The 23,418-nt window shown below is 43.9% G+C and overlaps 1 protein-coding gene across 3 annotated transcripts in view; it reads left to right on the forward strand.

Moving 5' to 3' along the window:
- The window catches only part of CASKIN1 (CASK interacting protein 1), a 142,479-nt gene that overhangs the window by 98,467 nt on the left and 20,594 nt on the right, over window positions 1-23,418 (forward strand). For 2 of the 3 annotated variants that reach the window (XM_075284894.1, XM_075284895.1), the window contains exons 3-15: window positions 5,758-5,855; window positions 6,393-6,538; window positions 7,973-8,068; window positions 8,551-8,681; window positions 11,710-11,818; window positions 13,414-13,522; window positions 13,838-13,932; window positions 14,482-14,599; window positions 17,209-17,400; window positions 18,508-18,606; window positions 20,158-20,273; window positions 20,944-21,013; window positions 22,759-22,853. In XM_075284894.1, the coding sequence (XP_075140995.1) occupies window positions 5,758-5,855; window positions 6,393-6,538; window positions 7,973-8,068; window positions 8,551-8,681; window positions 11,710-11,818; window positions 13,414-13,522; window positions 13,838-13,932; window positions 14,482-14,599; window positions 17,209-17,400; window positions 18,508-18,606; window positions 20,158-20,273; window positions 20,944-21,013; window positions 22,759-22,853 (1,474 nt within the window). The remainder of the gene's footprint in view (window positions 1-5,757; window positions 5,856-6,392; window positions 6,539-7,972; window positions 8,069-8,550; window positions 8,682-11,709; window positions 11,819-13,413; window positions 13,523-13,837; window positions 13,933-14,481; window positions 14,600-17,208; window positions 17,401-18,507; window positions 18,607-20,157; window positions 20,274-20,943; window positions 21,014-22,758; window positions 22,854-23,418) is intronic. The other variant, XM_075284896.1, reaches the window with a different exon arrangement.

The following is a 23,418-nucleotide window of genomic DNA, read 5'->3' on the forward strand; positions in this document are numbered from 1 at the left end:
TGTACATACATTACATTACTTATCCTGTATTATACTCCAGAGCTGCGCTCACTATTCTGCTGGTACAGTCACTGTGTACATACATTACATTACTTATCCTGTATTATACTCCAGAGCTGGGCTCACTATTCTGCTGGTGCAGTCACTGTGTACATACATTACATTACTTATCCTGTATTATACTCCAGAGCTGCGCTCACTATTCTGCTGGTACAGTCACTGTGTACATACATTACATTACTTATCCTGTATTATACTCCAGAGCTGCGCTCACTATTCTGCTGGTACAGTCACTGTGTACATACATTACATTACTTATCCTGTATTATACTCCAGAGCTGCGCTCACTATTCTGCTGGTACAGTCACTGTGTACATACATTACATTACTTATCCTGTATTATACTCCAGAGCTGCACTCACTATTCTGCTGGTGCAGTCACTGTATACATACATTACATTACTTATCCTGTATTATACTCCAGAGCTGCGCTCACTATTCTGCTGGTACAGTCACTGTGTACATACATTACATTACTTATCCTGTATTATACTCCAGAGCTGCACTCACTATTCTGCTGGTGCAGTCACTGTATACATACATTACATTACTTATCCTGTATTATACTCCAGAGCTGCGCTCACTATTCTGCTGGTGCAGTCACTGTGTACATACATTACATTACTTATCCTGTATTATACTCCAGAGCTGGGCTCACTATTCTGCTGGTGCAGTCACTGTATACATACATTACATTACTTATCCTGTATTATACTCCAGAGCTGTGCTCACTATTCTGCTGGTGCAGTCACTGTGTACATACATTACATTACTTATCCTGTATTATACTCCAGAGCTGCGCTCACTATTCTGCTGGTGCAGTCACTGTGTACATACATTACATTACTTATCCTGTATTATACTCCAGAGCTGTGCTCACTATTCTGCTGGTGCAGTCACTGTGTACATACATTACATTACTTATCCTGTATTATACTCCAGAGCTGCGCTCACTATTCTGCTGGTGCAGTCTCTGTGTACATACATTACATTACTTATCCTGTATTATACTCCAGAGCTGCGCTCACTATTCTGCTGGTACAGTCACTGTGTACATACATTACATTACTTATCCTGTATTATACTCCAGAGCTGTGCTCACTATTCTGCTGGTACAGTCACTGTGTGCATACATTACATTACTTATCCTGTATTATACTCCAGAGCTGCGCTCACTATTCTGCTGGTGCAGTCACTGTGTACATACATTACATTACTTATCCTGTATTATACTCCAGAGCTGCGCTCACTATTCTGCTGGTGCAGTCACTGTGTACATACATTACATATAAACCTTGTTGTCAGACACGCTCATGATGTTGCAGTCAGACCTGACATATATCTGAGTGTTTAACCCTTGATCACATTATGTCAGGTATGTTCCCATTCAGACTTGCAATGCAGACTTACTGTATAAGTGTAGAGATTCCTGTGCCCTGGAGATTTATGAGGGCGCCACCTAGTGGCTTCTGTGCTCATGAGCTGCTTTTGATTAAGGCGAGCACATCTGGCCAGCTAATTGGAGAGCGCCTGAGACTGTGGCACATAAGTCACTGTGTAGCGCCTCTGCCAGAATACTAATGACCTGATCACCATATGGCGGCGCTGACAGGCCCTGGTGTGATGTGCTTTTATTTTTATTGCAAACTCTTTTCTATTATCTGTGGGATTTTCTTAAGATTCTCCTGTAAAATAAATCCTCATTTATGGGGACCATTGTACGCATTTAGTGGTATACAGATTTCCTTCAGTGACGGCTATGAAAGCTTCCTCAAACCTAAATTCTACCACCAATAGGCTCTTCACATATGAGTGACCAGCAGGGGGCAGCCAACCGTGTTACATGTAGCAGGCCTGTGAGGTATCAGGAGCTTTGAATACAGATTTGGTGGTGAATGGAATATAATAGATGAAGAAATTGGACATATTGGTTTGAGAAATGGGGAAATATATTACCCCCCTTAAAATAGTTTAAAGGGGTTGTTTGGCTTAGAAAGCCAATAGGGGAGTCTGTCATTCAGGCTGATCACACAAATGCTCAATTGGCAATAAATCTGGCAACCAGGCAGGACCAGAAAGTCTTGTAATCTGGCGGAGACATTCCTGGGGGGCACTTTGTGTGTGTTGGTGAGCATTATCCTGCTGAGACCAGGTGGCCGTTCTGCCATAAGAGACAACACATATGGCGGCAGTATGTCCTGTACATATCACTGAGCTGCCAGTGTCCTCATATCACTACTAGGGGTGATCGACTGTCCAATGTGTCGGCTCCCCACATCACCATACCAGCAGGGGGCAATGTGTCGCTCCACAACAAAGGCAAGTTTCAAGCATTCATTATGAGGCTGCCATACCTGACCCAAACAGAACCCGATTCCTCACTATAGACAACACAGTTCCATTCTGTACAGTCCAGGCATCTTGTTCACTGGCCGTCAATGGCCAACAAATTTCATTCTAAGCACCGTGACATGTTCCGGGCAATGACAGGAGTGTAATGAAGGCGCCCCCGGTGTCTGGATGGTGGAAAAGGAACTTGTGGGAGTTCTAACAGTGATCTGTCTGGTTTGTCCTGCTCATCATGTGCCCCCTTCTGTAACCAGTGGCCCAATGCCGCCTAACAGGTCAGAGCAGTCTAGATGGCAGCCAATTCATCCAGCTTCTCTCACTCTAATGATGTGCCCTCCATATGTCTGTCAAGTGTGCAAAGTACATTATAGAGACATGTCTAGTCGGCAACAATCCTCATCAAGAAGTACACTACTCAAACCTAGCCTCTGAGAGCCTTTTGTTAGGGCATTGGGGAAGCACATTGGCGCCCTCTTGTGGCAAGACCCAGCATCTAAGCAGAACACACCTGTAACCATTTACATATCTGCCTGACATATCACTGCGGGATAAGTCTTGCAGCATGTCAATATACTGACACGTTACACCCAAAACCCCGGAGTTTCCCTGTAACAGATGTGTCGTTGTCAGACGTCATACGTGTAGGTGTTGCCTGATCTTCTTTACGGCCCCGTGTCATTAGTCAGTCCTTGTGCTGCGTTATACATAGTAGGTACAGTACACCAGTGTGACAGGGCTTACGACACTATGTGTGTGCCTATTGGCAGGGGCTCCTGGCTGCCATACATAACACACTGTACCCCCTGGCAGCGGAGCACGTAATTCCCTGACAACGCTCTGCATCGCCTGGCACTGACTTTGCAGTATCAGGCGGGATGCGCTGAGGGGAAATCTCCATACTGATTTTCTGCTTCAATAACCTGTACAACATTACTCGAGCGTGGCTCAGGATTTACTAACATCCACCGTGATGTTCTAATCAGCATCAGAACCGTAGCGACAGGTAATCGGCGAGCCGTCCGTCAGCTAATTATTATCTCCATGTCTAGGGCATTTCGCTATCTTGTAGCTTCTCATGCCCTTAGGCAAAGGGTTAATCCAGTGTCTAGCATGCGATTGGAATTGTAAATCATTTATATAGCTTAGATGGAGCCATAAGATTGGCGCAATGAATGAACACCGCGGTGCGGCACTTGTGGGCACGTAGTAATGGTAAGGCTAATTTGGAAGACTTAAGCAGTGATCCATTTTGGACAAGGTTTATTCCCCAGATCATATGGTATTGAAAACTGTGGGTGAAACTATCAGCAATTTTTTTCCTGCAGTGCCCCCACAGGCGAAATAAAGCATTACACGGTTCTCATTAAAATCAGTAGTTTGTATATAATACACTGGCGTGCCGAGTCCTCCAGTTCATATGTAATACACTGACATGTAGAGTCCTTCAGTTCATATGTAATACACTGACATGTAGAGTCCTTCAGTTCATATGTAATACACTATCGTGCTGAGTCCTCCACTCTTAATGTAATACACTGCCATGCTGAGTCCACCAGTTATTATGTAATACACTGTCAAGCCGGGTCCTCCGCTCTTAATGTAATACAATAACATGCCAAGCCCTCCACTTACTGTGTAATACACTGACGTGCCGAGTCCTCCTGCTGATATGTAATACACTGACGTGCCGAGTCCTCCTGCTGATATGTAATACACTGACGTGCCGAGTCCTCCAGTTATTATGTAATACACTGACGTGCAGAGTCCTGCATTATTATGTAATACACTGACGTGCAGAGTCCTGCATTATTATGTAATACACTGACGTGCCGAGTCCTCCACTCTTTATGTAATACACTGCCATACTGAGCCCTCCAGTTACTGTGTAATACACTAACGTTCTGAGTCCTTCTGTTGATATGTAATACACTGACATGCTGAGTATGACATGTATTATACAGTGACATACTGAATCTTCTACTTATTATGTAATACACTGACATACGGAGTCCTCTGTTTGTTATATAATACACTGACGTGCTGAGTCCTCCAGTTCATATATAATACACTGACATGCTGAGTCTTTCAGTTACACTGTAATACACTGACATGCTGAGTATGAAATGTATTATACAGTGACATACTGAATCTTCTACTTATTATGTAATACACTGACATACGGAGTCCTCTGTTTGTTATATAATACACTGACGTGCTGAGTCCTCCAGTTCATATATAATACACTGACATGCTGAGTCTTTCAGTTACACTGTAATACACTGACATGCTGAGTATGACATGTATTATACAGTGACATACTGAATCTTCTACTTATTATGTAATACACTGACATACGGAGTCCTCTGTTTGTTATATAATACACTGACATGCTGAGTCCTCCAGTTCATATATAATACACTGACATGCTGAGTCCTCCAGTTCATATATAATACACTGACATGCTGAGTCCTCCAGTTCATATATAATACACTGACATACTGAGTCCTCCAGTTCATATATAATACACTGACATACTGAGTCCTCCAGTTCATATACAATACACTGACATGCTGAGTCCTCTGTTTGTTATATAATACACTGCCATGCTGAGTCCTCCAGTTCATATATAATACACTGACATGCTGAGTCCTCCAGTTCATATATAATACACTGACATGCTGAGTCTTTCAGTTACACTGTAATACACTGACATGCTTAATCTTCCCCATCTTATGTAATGGCGGTGGAGCGGTGGATTTTTCCCAGTATGGGTGGAATTTAACGTACGTCTATTGTGTACGAGGGTGCGACTATAGCAATGGCTACAGGGACCACCAGGACTGTCCCTCCCATTGTACTACTCAATCCTTCCAATGGGACATACAGAACATTCTGCACTCGTTTCGTGATACAAGAAACCTTGAACACCAGTTGCATGAATCTTGATAGGATACACATACCTGGCTTTCCATGTTTGGCTGGACATGACATTTAAGGGTACTACTCTGTTGCCCTTTGTGTCAAATGTGAGTGCGATGATAGGAAAGGGTCATGTCGGAGTCTATGAAGAGCTCCTTAATGGATTTTTAGTACAGATCAATATCTCAGTAGGGCGCCCTTATGATCTGTGCTAAAAATGAATTCCACTGCGGTCAATACCGTCATCCATAACCCATACAGATGCAATGGTGGTGGTGGGAGGGGGTCCGGCAAGTCATAGAAAATAGATAGGAGGCGAAAATAGGCTTCCAAGTGTTTCTTATCAGGATGTGCACAGGCGGGGAGGCTGAGGGTAGAGCTGATGCACTGAGCCATTCACTGTCATTGTGCGCACGTTGTGTCTTGCAGGTTCTCGGCTCTGCACCATGCCGCCCTGATAGGGAATACTGAGCTCATCTCTCTGCTCCTAGAAGCTCAGGCTGCCGTGGACATTAAAGATAACAAAGGTGAGAGGAAGAGTCAATGGCGAGGAGACGACTATTGTCCGATATGACAGTAATAGAAATGAGGGTCGGGATGCGATGACCATGACAGCTTAATGTCCTCGGCCAACCTTAAAAATGGTGTCACTATGAGTGAAGCAGTACTGTCATCCATGCCCCAATAGTTGTACCCATGCTCGCTACACTCTCTGCCAAGGAGAAGGGACCTCTGGAAGAACATCTAGGATGGAGTTTAGATCCAAAGACCTGTCGTCAAGTTGGGGAGAAGGTTCATTCCCCATTGTCATTTTTGGCCTAGTTTGTTCTATTTTGGATTTTATTAAAGGGATTGGATAGTGGGGAATGCATCCTTTAAGGGGTCAATGCGGAAGGTGGGCCAAAATTTTTGTAGAGTACATACTCCCTCTTGCTATGACCCCACACCTCTGTATATCTGGTGGTTGTTTGGTGGACCTAAAAACTTGAAGACCCACCATGTGGCCCACCATTACTGTACAGTGATCATATATAGTATTACCACTGATCCATGTTGTTATACAGGGATGCGTCCACTCCATTATGCGGCATGGCAAGGCAAGAAAGAACCCATGAAGCTTCTTCTGAAGTCGGGGTCAGCAGTAAACATCCAGTCAGACGAGGGGCAGATCCCATTGCACCAGGCGGCTCAGCATGGGCACTATGATGTGGTAAGTGAAGGTTGTATATTATAGTATTATGTGTTGGAACCAAAGTGATGTCCACTAGGTGTCTCTCTTCTCTCTAACTTACATGTGAAGTCCGTCTCTGGCAGCAGAGACAACGAGACAGATTGCAGGAATTGAATGTATGGCTTTGCTTTCATCGTAACAAGCACTGCTCACCTTTAGAGATAGGCAAATCTCACAAGACCATTTCACCCGACTTCGCAGCATCGTCGCACAGTCCACACACACATAGTGCTATAGGCAGTAGTGACCATAATGCAAGTACAATGTGCGGGGCTTGACTGGCGCATGCATTTCCAGAATACATGTATGGGACACACAGGATAGTTGTGGCGGTAGGCAGAGCCAGAATAGTGTAGCTGGTCATGAAAGGGTTATTATTACAGTCAATATTATTCTTTCTATTGGCCAGTCTATGCATGATGGGAAATCAGGGATCAGGAACCTACAGTGATGCCAAATTCTGTACATACCCCGAGGAAAAGACGCAACAGCTAAAAGGGCAATACAGGGGCAGCTTGACTGCAAAGACCCCAACAAACAGCATCTTATATCTCATCTTCCTAGAATCCTGTGAGTGTAGCCTAAGGTGCTCAGAGATATTGAGGCCAACTGTAGTCACCCCTGAATTTTTAGGATCTATACGGAGTTGCCCTTTAAACCAGCAGTTTCCCTGTATTCTCCTGTTCCTTCGGTTAAGATTTCTGTTTCCAGATTGATCTCCCGGGTATAAATTAATCAGGATGATGGCGCTGGATCGTCTACGCCGCGCCACACGCTTAAAAGGGAATATTTTATGTAACATAATATTAATGATGTCGTATGAATCTATAAATGCATAGACACGAGGAAGCCGATCCCCTTCTCTGCTCGCAGGGTTCACATGAGGTAGCGGAGATTTTATGAAATACGAAATCACCTCTATTCTTTTGTGATAGCGCTGCTGCGGAGCGCGCTGGAAATACCCGTCTATGTATCTAGGCCTGGTATTAAAGCGTGAACTTTGGCTTAAAATAAAGATTTCACGCTGACAAATGGAGTATTCTATTTTCTTAGAACTACATATTGGGATGTCCCTCTGTTATTCCTCCTGGAAATATACATAGATTGACAATTTGGTTGGTTGGGGTCTTAAAAGTGATCGCTGGTAAGGATTCGGTGACGTCACTGATCCCTCTCCAGCGACCAGTGATTGGTCTCTGGGCTTTTAATACCAGCATAGGAGGGAAAGCGGATCGGGACCGGACAATGGAAAACCAAGGATAGGCGAATATTACTCTTTTATTAACTTTACACCCGCCCGGCCTTCCGTGAGTTTGCCCTCAGCAGGGTCCTAGTAGAGAGTAGTTACCAGAATTGTGATACTGTTGTTGAGGTCTGGTCTTACTCCATTTATCTTCTTCCTTTGCTCCCCAGTCTGAGATGTTACTTCAGCACCAGTCTAACCCTTGTATCATGGATATCTCTGGAAAAACCCCTCTGGATTTGGCGTGTGAGTTTGGAAGAGTTGGGGTAAGTTTTGCCTACAAAGTACAGATAGAAAGGCTTTCTCACTCGGCCAGTATATGACTATTAGCTGTGGTAGTACCATTTTTAGCCACTAGATGGTACTCTTGCTCCCGATTGCTCTCTGGTAGATTGTAGGCTATTCTAGGGCAGGATTAGATCGTTCGTTTGGAATTAGAATATTTTTGGATACCTCGTGACCATGACGAGATGGAGGAGGGTACAGGTCTGTGTCGGATATGTGGATGATCTGTAAACATATTGATGCGTTTTCTATGAACACGATCATCTTCTTCAGTAGAAACCTGACAGAATAGTAAAATGATCATCACCAGTCATTTGTAAGATAGATGGGACTGCGCCATAAATGAGCCAAGAGGATGAGATGGAGAGGGCGTTGTGATATCTGACATTGGTGCCAAAGCTCTTTGTCCGGCCATTGAATTATTCATCATGTAACAGCAGGGATCCTCCTCTATCATCCGCAGGTCGTTCAGCTGTTATTAAACAGTAACATGTGTGCCGCTCTGTTAGAACCAAAGCCTGGAGATAGTACCGACCCCAATGGGACCAGCCCCCTGCACCTGGCGGCCAAGAACGGGCACATTGATATTATAAGGTAAGGAGGGGTGTAAGTGCTTAAAGGGGGTGTCTGACTCCAATGAATATATTCAGCACTGGGAGGGCTCCCCAATATCAGGGGTATGGGAACAAACCTGAGCAGTGCAGGATTGGATACCGTGACACTTGGGGTACAGGATAATGACACACTGATACTCGGAGTACAGGACAATGACACGCTGACACTTGGGGTACAGGACAATGACACTTGGGTACAGGGCAATGACATGCTGACACTTGGGGTACAGGACAATGACACGCTGACACTTGGGGTACAGGATAATGACGCACTGATACTCTGAGTACAGGACAATGACACACTGACACTTGGGGTACAGGACAATGACACTGTGATACTTGGGGTAGAGGATAATGACACGCTGACACTTGGGGTACAGGACACTGACACTTGGGGTACAGGATAATGACATAGTGACACTTGGGGTACAGGACAATGACATGCCGACACTTGGGGTACAGGACACACTTAGTATCTTTTAATCCCGTTGTTACTCCCTGTACTCCAATACTGACTGTACATGGATAGATAGATAGATAGATAGATAGATAGATAGATAGATAGATAGATAGATAGATAGATAACACTGTCAGACAAGTTTCGGCCATTCTTTCCTCAGGCATAGAAATATTTGGTAATAAAACCCCGGGACATTTTTCGTCTTTTCGCTAGCTCGCTCGCGGCCTCCGGTGTCAGGAGTAATACTACTTCTTATATTGCTGGTGTAAGCAGACAATAACTGTGATCTATGTCCGCTGTTAGATCCCGCACTACGAGCTGTATACTTATATAGAAACTGCCAAGAATCTGCCATATCCAGACACCACGCTGGTCGTATATACAGCGGACGGAAGCGTTGGAGATCTGTGTCTGTAGAATAAGACGAGGTGTCGGGAGGATATTACCGCTGACCGCCTACAGTACATTGCAGTTATAGCTCACAATGGCCGCCCCCCGGGTAGGATTCGGGTTGTTCTAAGTAATAATTCTGAAACTGTACCGGAGGGGACTTTAGTGTAACGTGGATTCACTTAGGAGCCACACATTATAATGTATCAGTATTGTTCCCTTTAGGATGAAGATTTCCATTCTCATATATAGCAGAGCTGTGACAACTACTAGGCCTGCTCAGTGTCAGACTAGTGGTTTCTTAAAGGGGTTTTTCACCCCAAATCGTGTTTTCATACTGATGACCTGGGCACAGGATAGACCACCAATATGGGATCTGCGAGGTCTGACAACCGGACCCTGCACAGATCTGCTGTTGTGCCAGTCTTTGGATGCCAGAAGCTTCTAATAAGATTGGTGTAGCGGCTCCATCCACTGTATAGCGTTGGATCTGCTCCTATTACTTGAACGCTGGCTGTTCATTAGCAGCTTCCGCAATATGGGGCCTTAGCCTTAAAAGCATTTTCATCCGTGTACAGGTGACCAATGTGTTGTGATAGAATTTAGTTCTGATCCCCAAAATACTAGCCTCCATCTAATAGGAATGATGCCTCAAGGCGCAGCTTCAAATTAGAATTGCCATAACATATGACACTTGCATACATTACACATGTAGAATGCTGAATGTAACATATTCTGAACAGACTAAAGAACTATTTCTTGCCATGTACAGACTGAGGGAGAGCGAGACATCTGAAAGCCGCCAACCAGTGGTTAGCATAAGTGGAATTGTGTGTCTTCCCATACATGATCAACTATACTGGCGGTCTGACTGCTGGGACTCCCACCAATCACAAGAATGGGGTTCCTCTGATTCCCGTTTGAATGGACGCCTGCATAATGGCTGCTCTATTCAGCCTATGAGACTAACAAAGATCGCCAATGCTGTACTAGACTATAGCTGTCAGTCCCACAGAGATTACATAGAGGGGCTGTACACACAGAGGCGACTCCTGCTCTTGGAATTGTAGACCAACCACTAAAAGGGGCTAAAAATATAGAAGACCTGTCTCTGACACCCAGAACCACCACCTGTTCTGGAGCAGGAAGCAGACAGCACTGTTCTCTGTGTAGTGGCTGAACCAAGTCACTGCGGCTTAGTTTCCATTCAAAATGCAGTACCTGGTCTGGCCACTACACAAAGAACAGCGCTGTCTGCTTCCTGCTCTATTCTCTGTGTATCAGCTGCTGAGTACAGATCATCAGTGGGGGTCATGGGTGTCAGACGTCCACCACAGTAGTATGGATGACCCATCCTTAGGACAGTCTTTAATACCTTTAACCTGGAACGCCCCTTTTATTTATAACAGCTACATGTAATACTCTAGATCCCCAGCAGAGGATGCTGTAGAGAAACTTGGGGTCCTTGGGGTTTCATCTCAGACCTCCCTTACAGAGAAGAGGGCGACCTCTGGGGTTGTATAGGGTACCCCCTCGCTTCTATGTACTATTGCGGTATTATTTTACTCCTTTCTGCATTATTTATGTCAGTGATTTATGACGACTTCTTGTAGTGCAGGAATGTCATATTTCTGGCCGTGTCAGGAAGGTCAGGGGGACAATCTGTCACTGGCACCGGAGGAGGGAGTCGCTAACACCTTCCAGCTTTATTCTGCTTTACGCTCTGTCAACTTCTCTGTCACCTGGGATTTAATGCTTGGCCATTGCAGTATTGGAAAGTGAGATGCCCGTGGCTCGGTGACAGCTTGTTTTCCTGCTCTCTGTTATCAGCCACTATGAAATGACCCTATTATCCAGGGATGTGTGCTTGACAATGCCCACTGGGAGACGTAGTTGTGTTTTGGATTGAAGGGTTCAAGGCTTTGGGCCTACAGATCCATAGTCAGCCCTGCAGTCACTGTGAATACTACAACTCCCAGCATCCCTCTCTGAGAGCAGGTGGTGGCCATAGGTTGCAGATCACTAGTGAAGAATATGCCTATATTTACACGGTGAACCCCACATTTCTATTGGGTCTGTCGACTTCTTTGTCCCGTTTTGATTTTTGTTTCCACCACCTTAGACTTTCCTATAGGATTTACTTTTCCATGTCTTTTAGGCTTCTCTTGCAAGCTGGAATTGATATCAATCGACAAACCAAATCTGGAACAGCTCTCCATGAGGCGGCCCTATGTGGAAAAACAGAAGTGGTGCGACTCCTCCTGGATGTAGGTATCTGGATAGAAAATGTTGGTACATACTGTCCACCACTGTCCTCATAGTTCTAGATATAACCTGTGGGTACATACTGTCCACCATTGTCCTCATAGTTCTAGATATAACCTGTGGGTACATACTGTCCACCATTGTCCTCATAGTTCTAGATATAACATGTGGGTACATACTGCCCGCCATTGTCCTCATAGTTCTAGATATAACATGTGGGTACATACTGCCCACCATTGTCCTCATAGTTCTAGATATAACCTGTGGGTACATACTGTCCACCATTGTCCTCATAGTTCTAGATATAACCTGTGGGTACATACTGTCCACCATTGTCCTCATAGTTCTAGATATAACATGTGGGTACATACTGCCCGCCATTGTCCTCATAGTTCTAGATATAACCTGTGAGTATATACTGTCCACCATTGTCCTCATAGTTCTAGATATAACCTGTGGGTACATACTGTCCACCATTGTCCTCATAGTTCTAGATATAACCTGTGGGTACATACTGTCCACCATTGTCCTCATAGTTCTAGATATAACCTGTGGGTACATACTGTCCACCATTGTCCTCATAGTTCTAGATATAACATGTGGGTACATACTGTCCACCATTGTCCTCATAGTTCTAGATATAACCTGTGGGTACATACTGTCCACCATTGTCCTCATAGTTCTAGATATAACATGTGGGTACATACTGTCCGCCATTGTCCTCATAGTTCTAGATACATGTCAGTACACACCCTTCACCATTGTCCTCGTATTTATGGATAGAACATGTCAGTAAATACTGTCCATCCACCAATTCCTCAGATTTATGGAATATTCCAATAACCTAGGTTTAGGATTAGCATGATGCAATTCTGGAATTTCTGGACTATCAACCCCCAGTCTCGCTAGTCCAGCTCACAATTTCGGACCATAATGCGTTACCTCTTGCCCCACGGATGCAGAGCATACTATATTATTATTATTATTATTATTATTATTATTGTGTCTTATGGATTTATTTCAATGTGAAAACATCTCCTCGTCTGTAAATGTCCCGCAGGTTTAGATCCTGTAGAGACGTTTAATTTTTTTTGATCTGCCGGTCCCCAGAGTCCAGGAGTCCTCGGGGGCCACGGCTGAATCTCAGCACATCAAAGATAAACCCAGAGGGAGCGTGCCGGATAGAACAGGCATATAGTGTACGGGATCCCTGTAGTATTTCTCTATTATTTTAACCCTTACCTCCCCATATCTTATTTCTCCTTCAACCTTGCTGTAATGACTCTTCTTCTTATTTAGTCGTCATTGCAGTGACAATTCAGACCTGCAATTACTGAACAGTCTTTATCAGTTTTCCATATCTTCAAAGGGTTGCATTGTATTGCACCACCCCTGTCCTATGGCTGTGTGTGGTATTGCAGCTCAGGTCTATGAAGGTGAATACTGCAGTACCAAATACATCCCATGGCAAGGGTTAATCGTAATATTGCTGTCTAACATGATAGTGGCCCTGTATAGTAGTAATATAATAAGGCTATATCTCATTGTGTTCATTGGACTATGCATTGTATGACCTGTATATTGGTTTTATTTGCAGAGCGGGATCAATGCTCATGTACGGAACACGTATAACCAGTCAGCCCTTGACATCGTCAACCAGTTTACAGGCACACAGGCCAGCAAAGAGATTAAACAGATGTTACGAGGTGAGGGGTTAAAATCACATTTTGGGCTCTTGGACGTCTGACATCAGATCAAACTAGGCCCCTTTATAGCGCCACCCGAAACAGATGGGTGTGAGGTTTGGTCCCTTCCATCCCTTTCCATAACCCTAAGACTAGGTGTACACGGTGACATGTTGGATTGGGCCCACTCTTTCCAAGGGCCTGGTGTTGTCTGACGTGTCCTAATAATGCGGTCAGTCCAGTGCGACCTTATCCCAGACGCCATATCTACTAATGGCACACCTATACAATATGGACAATTGGGGATCATCCCTACTTCTCTGCCTTCTTTCCCAGATGCCTCCGCAGCTCTGCAGGTCAGAGCGCTAAAGGATTACTGCAATAACTACGATCTGACCAGTCTCAATATTAAGATGGGAGATGTCATTACGGTGAGTCCTGTTTCTGCAAAAGGTGATGATGTCATTAGACTGAGATGGCTGCATTACGGATCCGTGTGGTAATGGCACGTGGTATAATGGCGGTCAAATGCGCTGGGATTGACGAATCTGCACCAATATGTACAACATGTAATTAAAGGGTTCTCTAGTTACAGAAAAACATGGCTACTTTCTTACAAAACAGCGCCACACCTGTGCTCAGGCTGTATCAGGTATTGCATTGCAGTGCGTGCATCTGAGTGATAATACTATATAGAACCTGCCATGTTTTTTTAGTCCTGGACATTCCTCTTTACCGTGCCGTTTTACAGTCCTGGCATAGTGGATACTATCCACACACAGCGAAAAAATATGTGCAGCGCACACATTGTGATCTCCAAAACCGTCACAGTTTTTGGAAATCGTAACATGTCAATTATACCTACAGAAATGCTGACGGTTTCCCTATAATGGAAGAGGAATCCCTAGTATAGTAACCCAGCCCTAGGCTACAGCACCCGCCTGTTCTAACAGTGACTCTCTCTCTCCCCCTATGGGCAGGTTTTGGAGCAGCATCCTGACGGTCGGTGGAAAGGTTGCATCCACGACAACAGGACGGGCAATGATCGAGTGGGCTACTTCCCGGCCAATCTGGTGGAGGCCATCAGCAAGCGAACAGGCAAAGCCTTTCTTTCTGTACTAATCTGTCCGCACGTCGCCGTTCTCGGTTTCTTAGGTTAATTCCCTCAGACGCCTTGGAACGTATTCATTACAGGGATTCGGCTCCATTATCAATATTTAGGAGCGCCCTTCATTACTGGCGACAATACACTCTCATTAGCACCAATGGATTAGTAAACAGTTTAATGACATCGCCGTCCCTATTAATAGCGATCCGTGGCCTCATTATTTCACGCCAAAACATCCAAAGTTCATTTATACTAAACATTAAGCTGGGGTGAAGCACTGCGCACGTTATCGCCATCCGGACGGCGTGAGAGATGCTTGAAGATGGCAGCTTGTTTAATACGCCTTTATTCAGACAAGGCCTTGACTATCCCTAAGAGGATGAAAACTGGTGCTAAGGTAGTGTTACCCATGGCAACCAATCACATTCCTCCTCTCATTTCTCAGAGCCTTCAATGAAAATGAAAGCAGCAACCTGATTGGTTTCTATGGGCAACTGCTCCACGTCTCCATAGTAGTAGTTCTGAGGCCCCAGTAATATATAGGCCTCAAGCTGTGGGCAACCTATAGCCCTATATACAACCTATAGCCCTATATACAACCTATAGCCCTATATACAACCTATAGCCCTATATACAACCTATAGCCCTATATACAACCTATAGCCCTATATACAACCTATAGCCCTATATACAACCTATAGCCCTATATACAACCTATAGCCCTATATACAACCTATAGCCCTATATACAACCTATAGCCCTATATATAACCTACAGCCCTATATATAACCTATAGCCCTATATATAACCTATAGCCCTATATACAACCTATAGCCCTATATACAACCTATAGCCCTATATACAACCTACAGCCCTATATACAACCTATAGCCCTATATATAACCTACAGCCCTATATATAACCTATAGCCCTATATACAACCTATAGCCCTATATACAACCTATAGCCCTATATACAACCTATAGCCCTATATACAACCTATAGCCCTATATACAACCTATAGCCCTATATACAACGTATAGCCCTATATATAACCTACAGCCCTATATATAACCTATAACCCCATATATATAACCTATAGCCCTATATATAACCTACAGCCCTATATATAACCTATAGCCCTATATATAACCTACAGCCCTATATATAACCTACAGCCCTATATATAACCTATAACCCCATATATATAACCTATAGCCCTATATATAACCTACAGCCCTATATATAACCTATAGCCCTATATACAACCTATAGCCCTATATACAACGTATAGCCCTATATATAACCTACAGCCCTATATATAACCTATAACCCCATATATATAACCTACAGCCCTATATATAACCTATAGCCCTATATATAACCTATAGCCCTATATATAACCTACAGCCCTATATATAACCTATAACCCCATATATATAACCTATAGCCCTATATACAACCTATAGCCCTATGTATAGCCTATAGCCCTATATATAACCTATAGCCCTATATACAACCTATAGCCCTATGTATAGCCTATAGCCCTATATATAACCTATAGCCCTATATATAACCTACAGCCCTATATATAACCTATAACCCCATATATATAACCTATAGCCCTATATATAACCTATAGCCCTATATATAACCTATAGCCCTATATATAACCTATAGCCCTATATATAACCTACAGCTCTATATATAACCTATAACCCCATATATATAACCTATAGCCCTATATACAACCTATAGCCCTATGTATAACCTATAGCCCTATATATAACCTACAGCCCTATATATAACCTATAACCCCATATATATAACCTATAGCCCTATATATAACCTATAGCCCTATATATAACCTATAACCCATATATATAACCTACAGCCCTATATATAACCTATAGCCCTATATATAACCTATAGCCCTATATATAACCTACAGCCCTATATATAACCTATAACCCCATATATATAACCTATAGCCCTATATACAACCTATAGCCCTATGTATAACCTATAGCCCTATATATAACCTACAGCCCTATATATAACCTATAACCCAATATATATAACCTATAGCCCTATATATAACCTACAGCCCTATATATAACCTACAGCCCTATATATAACCTACAGCCCTATATATAACCTATAGCCCTATAGGTTGTAAAGCGACAACTTCCCTCCTCCTTTGCCATTTTTTTCTTTAAACTTCTTTTTAGGAAAACGTCAGACAAAAAGTCTTAAAAATTCCAAAAAACCCCCACTTAAAACAATGCTTGTGTGAACCCAGCCTGACAACAGGACTCCATTACAATCATAATGGGTTACGGTATGACCCGGGTAGACGCCTTGACAGCCCAATATTTTCATCTGCCTCCTTTAAGTTGTTCATTTTGATTTTTTTTCCATTTTTTTCATTATTTTTAATGAATTTAACTCATTGATGACTGTATCTGTATCGCGCGCTTTTTGTTTAGTTTTATTTATTAATTTCTTCTCATGTTGACGTTTTTGTTCATTTCCTTTGTATACTTTTTTTGTTATCGCCATCTTTTTTGTTGCTTTGTTACCATTTTCACCTTTTTAGGTTCTTGGGGCTCATGTCACCTCGAGAACCCCAGGCCACAGCCCCCCATCCGAAGGGCCCCGGTCTCTAATGGTGACCTGCACCACTCCTTCCATTGCCTGATGCCACCTCCACATTCTCATCCAATTCTTTTCAGTACGTTTGGTTACCAAAGGTCCTGCAGTCCTGCAGGGGAACTGCACTGTGGTCCAGGTAGTCCATGCCGCCATCTTTGTATCGTTTCTGGTTATATGTTGCTTATTTTTCTTTTAGCATTTTTTATTTCTTTTCTGATTATGTCAATTTTATCCAGTTTATAGTCGGCAGAGTCCCATACACATTAAATGATCGGCAAACCAAGTGAAAGTGGTGAGTTTCCCTATCCCTGCATTAGAGACAACCTTGCTCTAATGCAGGGGTAGGGAATGTACGACTCTCCAGCTGTTGCAAAACTACAACTCCCAGCATGCATACTTGCTCTGCTGTTTATGGAACTCCCATGGAAGTGAATGGAGCATGCTGGGAGTTGTAGTTTCACAGCAGCTGGAGAGCCGAAGGGTTCCTGTCCCTGCTCTAATGTGAACAGGCACCTACACTATTCCTGCACAGGCCCCTCTGCCTATGTCACTTCTTGTAGGTTACCAAATACCTCTGGGTCTCTTTCACTTTTAGAAATATCCCTGTTGCGTCTGAACAACGAGTACGGTATTTAGGTCTTATCAGAAATGGAGCAGATCGATGATGTGGTCTGGGACATAATATCCTAAAAGCAAATGTGACTGCAAAGAGTTTAGATAATGGGTTTAGTGGGATGTAATGAGGAGGCCGGTGCCAGGAGAGCAAAAGACACAGTGAATGACGTTTCCAATGCTAAAGAATTGTTATGTACTTGTCCCAGAAATATATCTAATATATATATATATATTTATTTATATATATATATATATATATATATATATATATATATATATATATATATAAAATTGTGTCTTCCTGCTACCTGTAGCCACCACTAGAGGGAGCTTGCATGCATACACCTATTGCATTGAACTCAATAATAACACAGTATGCAGTTTTCTCCCCCTAGTGGTGGCTGCAGGCAGATACAATGTTATCATATAATACTATGCCTCTGCACAGAATTTAGAGCTCTGTAAGGGAAGAAAATGACAGACAGGTTATGACTAATATGGCCCTGACAATTCTTGCTGCCAGATCCGTTGACGCACACAGTTGTAAGGCTCCAGTGAACCCATTCTCTGCACACGTATGCTATCATTTTACTCTTATATTTATACCAGTTTTCTCCTGTTTATAAAGGTTCCCGGGGATCAGAATCCAGTCCGTCTCATATGTCTCCAGGCCCCACCTCTGTGGCCCCTGCAGAGGAAATTTGGGTGCTGAGAAAACCGTTTGCAGGTACCTTAGTAATGCTTTCTCTAGATGCTGTTTTACAATATCTTCTACTCTATTAGTAGCTAATCCTATGGATTTATCAGTTTCAATTGGAATTAAAGGGGTATTCTGATCTAGTGATGACCTATTGCTAGGATATACCAGGTAGCCATATCTGTAAAGCCCATAGTCAGGCCCTTTAAGGACTCGATGTCCGCTCCATGCATCTTGTTCTATAAGGGGATTCCTATTCATCCAAATCTCTTTGTACTTGCTTCTAGACGTTGGGTCACTTCTCTTGCAACCAATGCCGTGACATGATTTAGGAGGATCTCAGATGACACAAGGGGCTACACTGCCCAGATTTCACGGAGTGACAGCTAATATCTATTCTGACATCTATAAGTAAGGAATTAAAGGGGTTGTTCTCGTATCAAGTCAAATGGATTCCATATAGGACGTCTCCAGTCTCTATAAACCAAGATAGAGATTATGACATGACCTAGTCGCCCATTGATGTCGGTTGGCAGCCATGTTATATTACAATCAGCAAAGAGTAGGAGGAGCTAATGAACAAAACTGGACAACCCCTTTAATTGACAAGTCTAGCTCTGCTACATCTGTAGCAATGGAGTAATTATATATGCAGGATTACTTGTGATGTTACCAAATAACATGTAGACTACAGCTAGGCAGTATTAAAATAGTAAAACATTTGTATCCCCTTATTAAAGGGATGAGTATTTTCCTACAGGACAACCGCTGGACTAGCCATTGCCAATCATGTTAAAAGAGGTGTACAGGATTAGAAAAACATGGTATCTTGCCTCCCGAATTAGTGCCACACTTGTCTTTAGGTTGCATGTGGTATTGCAGCTCAGCTTGAGGAAAAAGGGCCTGAGATGTAATTCCAAATAGAACCTGGCTCAGTGGTGGCGCTGTCCTAGGAAGAAAGCAGCCATGTTTTTCTAATCATGCTCGTAATCCTGCTCATAATCCTACTAATATAAATCCGGATTAAGTCTGATATAGTATCTGGATCCCTCCGACTCTCCTGCCAAGTTATGCCTTCCCTTCAAGTGACTGTGTTAACCACTTCACCGCTGACCGCTGTGCCGCGCCGCGCATGCCATGATCCGGGACCTGTGAAATGGATTAAAGGGCTGTTGCTATTGTTAAGCATCAAGGGGCCTTTTCACAGATAGCAACCGCCGACCCCCATCCTCAATCCGTCTGTCTCATGAATTATTCATCCTCGCCTCTTCCGCTGTGTGTCTTCCATCAGATCACAGTTTATTTTTGCTTCAGTACCCGCCAGTTTTACACGCCGTGCCAGTGACATGACACTCCTGGGGTGTGCCAGAAGACCTGCCAACCATGCTGGAATATGCTGAGGGTACTGATGGCTTGTCAGATGCCGATTTAGTGAATGGTGCCGCCTCCAGCCCAGGAACTTGGGCCATCACGTATAGAACCAATATAATGTATAAGAGCTCAGGGGTGTAATACAGAGATGTAAGGAGACCCCCATAACCCCCGTTTTGTTTAATATATATGTTCTTGCTCCCATGCCAGGTGGTGATCGCAGCAGCATGGGCAGCACAGGAAGTGCCACCAGTGGTCGGAGTTCTGGGAGCGGCCAGAGTGCTGGCAGCGCCCATGCTATACCTGCTACAGCAGAGGGGGTCAAGGTATATGGAGTGGGACTGTGGGTGGCATTAGAAGGGGCTGCGGGTGGCATCAGCTGTGGAGTAGCGTTAGGCCTCATGTACTTCATGGACCAAATATGTGTGAAAAACGGGCACATCACATCGGTCCATTGTTGCCCCTGTTCATATGAAAGCCATCGCACGGCTGTAAGTCTATGGGTATATTCACATGGTCAGTTTTCTTGCCATCAAAATGGTCAGTGATAGAACAGGTCTATGTCTGAATAGATCCATTCTCTCTTATTGTTACAGACCGCTCCCCATATATGAGGCATTGAGAGTTGTGCCAATATGTGCACAGCAAACCAAAGACTAACTCCCCTCCTGACCTGGGGGTGCTGGCAGTCGGACCCCTCCCCGATCTCATATTGATGCACTCAGACTCTTTGGGTAGAAGGTTTTGAGCTTTGCGGTGTATATTGCTACTATAGCCGGACACCGGTAGTTCCACCAGCAGGTGGGGCTCTTTATGGAGGGGGCTCTGGTTTAGATTCTATAATTTTGCCCCACTTTACAAAGAAGTCTACGTATGTGCAGAAGAGCCCGGAGACTAGTGGGCGTTAGGACATCAGGTTTCACATTTCTCCATCTCACTTTTCTCCTCTTTACATCCTTTTCTTTTGGTTTTGTCCTCACGTCCGTTCCATTTCAGCTGCTCGCCACTGTTCTTTCCCAGAAGGCATTGGGGCAGGAGCCTGGAGACGCCTGTGAGGGCCACACAGGTGCGTGGAGATACAAAAAAAATCCAGTCTGAGAAGTAGGATTTCCTAGAAAATAAACCTGACGCACGGTACAGCAATGCTGAGCGGGCCTACGCGGGAGGGAAAGGACGAGGTCTGCCACACCTGTCCACAGGTTATGGGTGGTATTACAGCTCAGCCTCTTTCACGTCCATGGAGCTGAGCTGCAATACCGGACACAACCAGGAGAGGCACTGTTTCTGGGAGGGAGCAGCCTTGTTTTTCCAATCCCAGACAACTTTTCTCATATATATATTATATTATCATCAGGACCTAGTGATACCAGGTATATAGATGATATGCAATATTCATAAATGATAGGATACCGCTACCGGGGCTCCTGTAAACCGCGTATAGATCATAGCGTATGGTCGTGCTCAGTATTCCTCTGTCCGTGCATCGGTTCATCTTCCACTGAGGTCTAATAACAAACCTAACCATGAAAAGCATCACCACTAAATATGAGACTTTTAACTCTCAATTTGCTGCTTCTATCCGTTTCTCGAAAAGCTGGGTGATGCCTAATATGGCTGCAGTTACAGAGTTTACTCAGCTTTCCCAGACTCCTGAGTCTATAAATCAGTCCAGATCTGCAGTGACACATCGCGTATTCCCATCTCACTGCATAACTATGGAGAGGAGTCAATTTTAACCAATTTAAGGTCTTATATTTACTGAGGGTTATTGGATGTAAAGTGATCTTCCGCCCTTTTACTTTACATAGGTCCTAAAATTGGGGCTCATGAATTTCTTTGTATATCTTTATAGCAGTCAGGGCTCAGTTTTTCTGATACAGAGCTCCAAATCTCCTGCCTAGACACAGAGGCCAGTGATAAAATTCTGTCTGCCTGCAGTCACCACTAGATGGAGCTCAGGAGATAAAAGGGCGTGTGCCCCAGCACTGCAGATAGATTGTGAATCGCTGCCTCCATTGCCAAGATATCACTGAGCTATTTGGAGCAATGACAACTCCCTTGTTGCTCCTTGACAAAACCAATGGAGGCATCCATTCATAAGCGGAAAGCAGCGTGTGATTCAGGTGATCTTAACCTATCTATCTGAAGAGCTGGGGTGATATGCTGGTTCTGGTGACACTCCCTTTAAGGCATACTGTGTGATTATAGATTTCTATGTATAACAGTATACCATGAGCTCTTCAGCTCCCCCTAGTGGTGACTGCAGAGTCAGAATTTTGAAATTTACCACTGCCAACAAATGGCATAAAAGGTGGAGGATCACTTTAAGGGTACTCTGATACAACTAATATTGGCATTAGACTAAGTGACCGTATTGCTTTAACCCTTTATTAACTGTGCTCTGAGGCTACTCGGACAGACTGTGTATAATATATTGTTTTACTAACATCTCTCATTATTGTATCCTGCGGTGTCCTGTGCTCCCATGTGACATGTCCGTCCTGTAGCTGCATGTGTCCGCTCATCTATTACCCTGCATTGCTTTGTACTATTAGTCCTGGTTATTATTCTGTCCCTGCCTTGTGACCTGTGAATGGCGGCTCCTCGCCGCTGCGTGTGCTCTCCGTATCCCTCCTCTGTAGACTAGATGGTTTGCATTATGAATTCTTCTATAATCTTCTATCTCATAAAGGCTTTCTTTGTTAATTATCTGACAATTCTTCGCTGTCCTCAGCAGGGATTACAGGCGGCGGGTAACACGATTATATTACGTGTCTGAAAATCTGAAACCCATTCTAATTTATTTCGAAGGATCCGCAAGACCCCAGAGTGTGGCAAGCAGCCCCTACATTGAGCAGTCGTATGGAGACCACCCAAAGAAGATGGAAGCCATGACAGAAGGAAAGGTAGGCGGCAATGTCGGGGTTAATGTGGGTTAGCTGAAGCTGGCTATAGACTTTAGATAGCTGTAGTCCAGATGCCATACCTGCCAATACCCTGAAATTGGCTTGCAAGCTACCATTGCTATATATAGGATACGGATAGTGACAACTTTTCCTGATACGGTTAGTTATAGCCTCGCCCAGGCACTTGCTTGCCCCCTATCTGTGTAGAGTTGTACTGCAGATACATGTCGGGTTCAGCCATGGGAATATCGCTGTAAGAGGTTTCACCTTGGACGAGGTTATTCTTATCTCAATCAATATATGCATTGATCTCCGAGCCGTGACTAATGGCCATATGTAAGAGAAGCCGTCTGCTCCCCTGTTCCCCAGACACGTCTGTACTTATTCTGTCGTCTGTTATGTCAGGTGGCAGATCCCAGCTCCATGGGTTTACTTTATGTAGCAAGAAGAAAGTTACAGGCCTGCAGAGCACAGAAAGCAGTGGGCTACTGGGGGGCAAGGTGCCAAAGGGGGGGCCAGCTACACACTTTGCCTTGGCCGGCTAACTTAACTTAACCTTGCCCGG

This window comes from Leptodactylus fuscus, chromosome 8, assembly GCF_031893055.1.
Source record: "Leptodactylus fuscus isolate aLepFus1 chromosome 8, aLepFus1.hap2, whole genome shotgun sequence".
Classification (NCBI taxonomy): Eukaryota; Metazoa; Chordata; class Amphibia; order Anura; family Leptodactylidae; genus Leptodactylus; species Leptodactylus fuscus.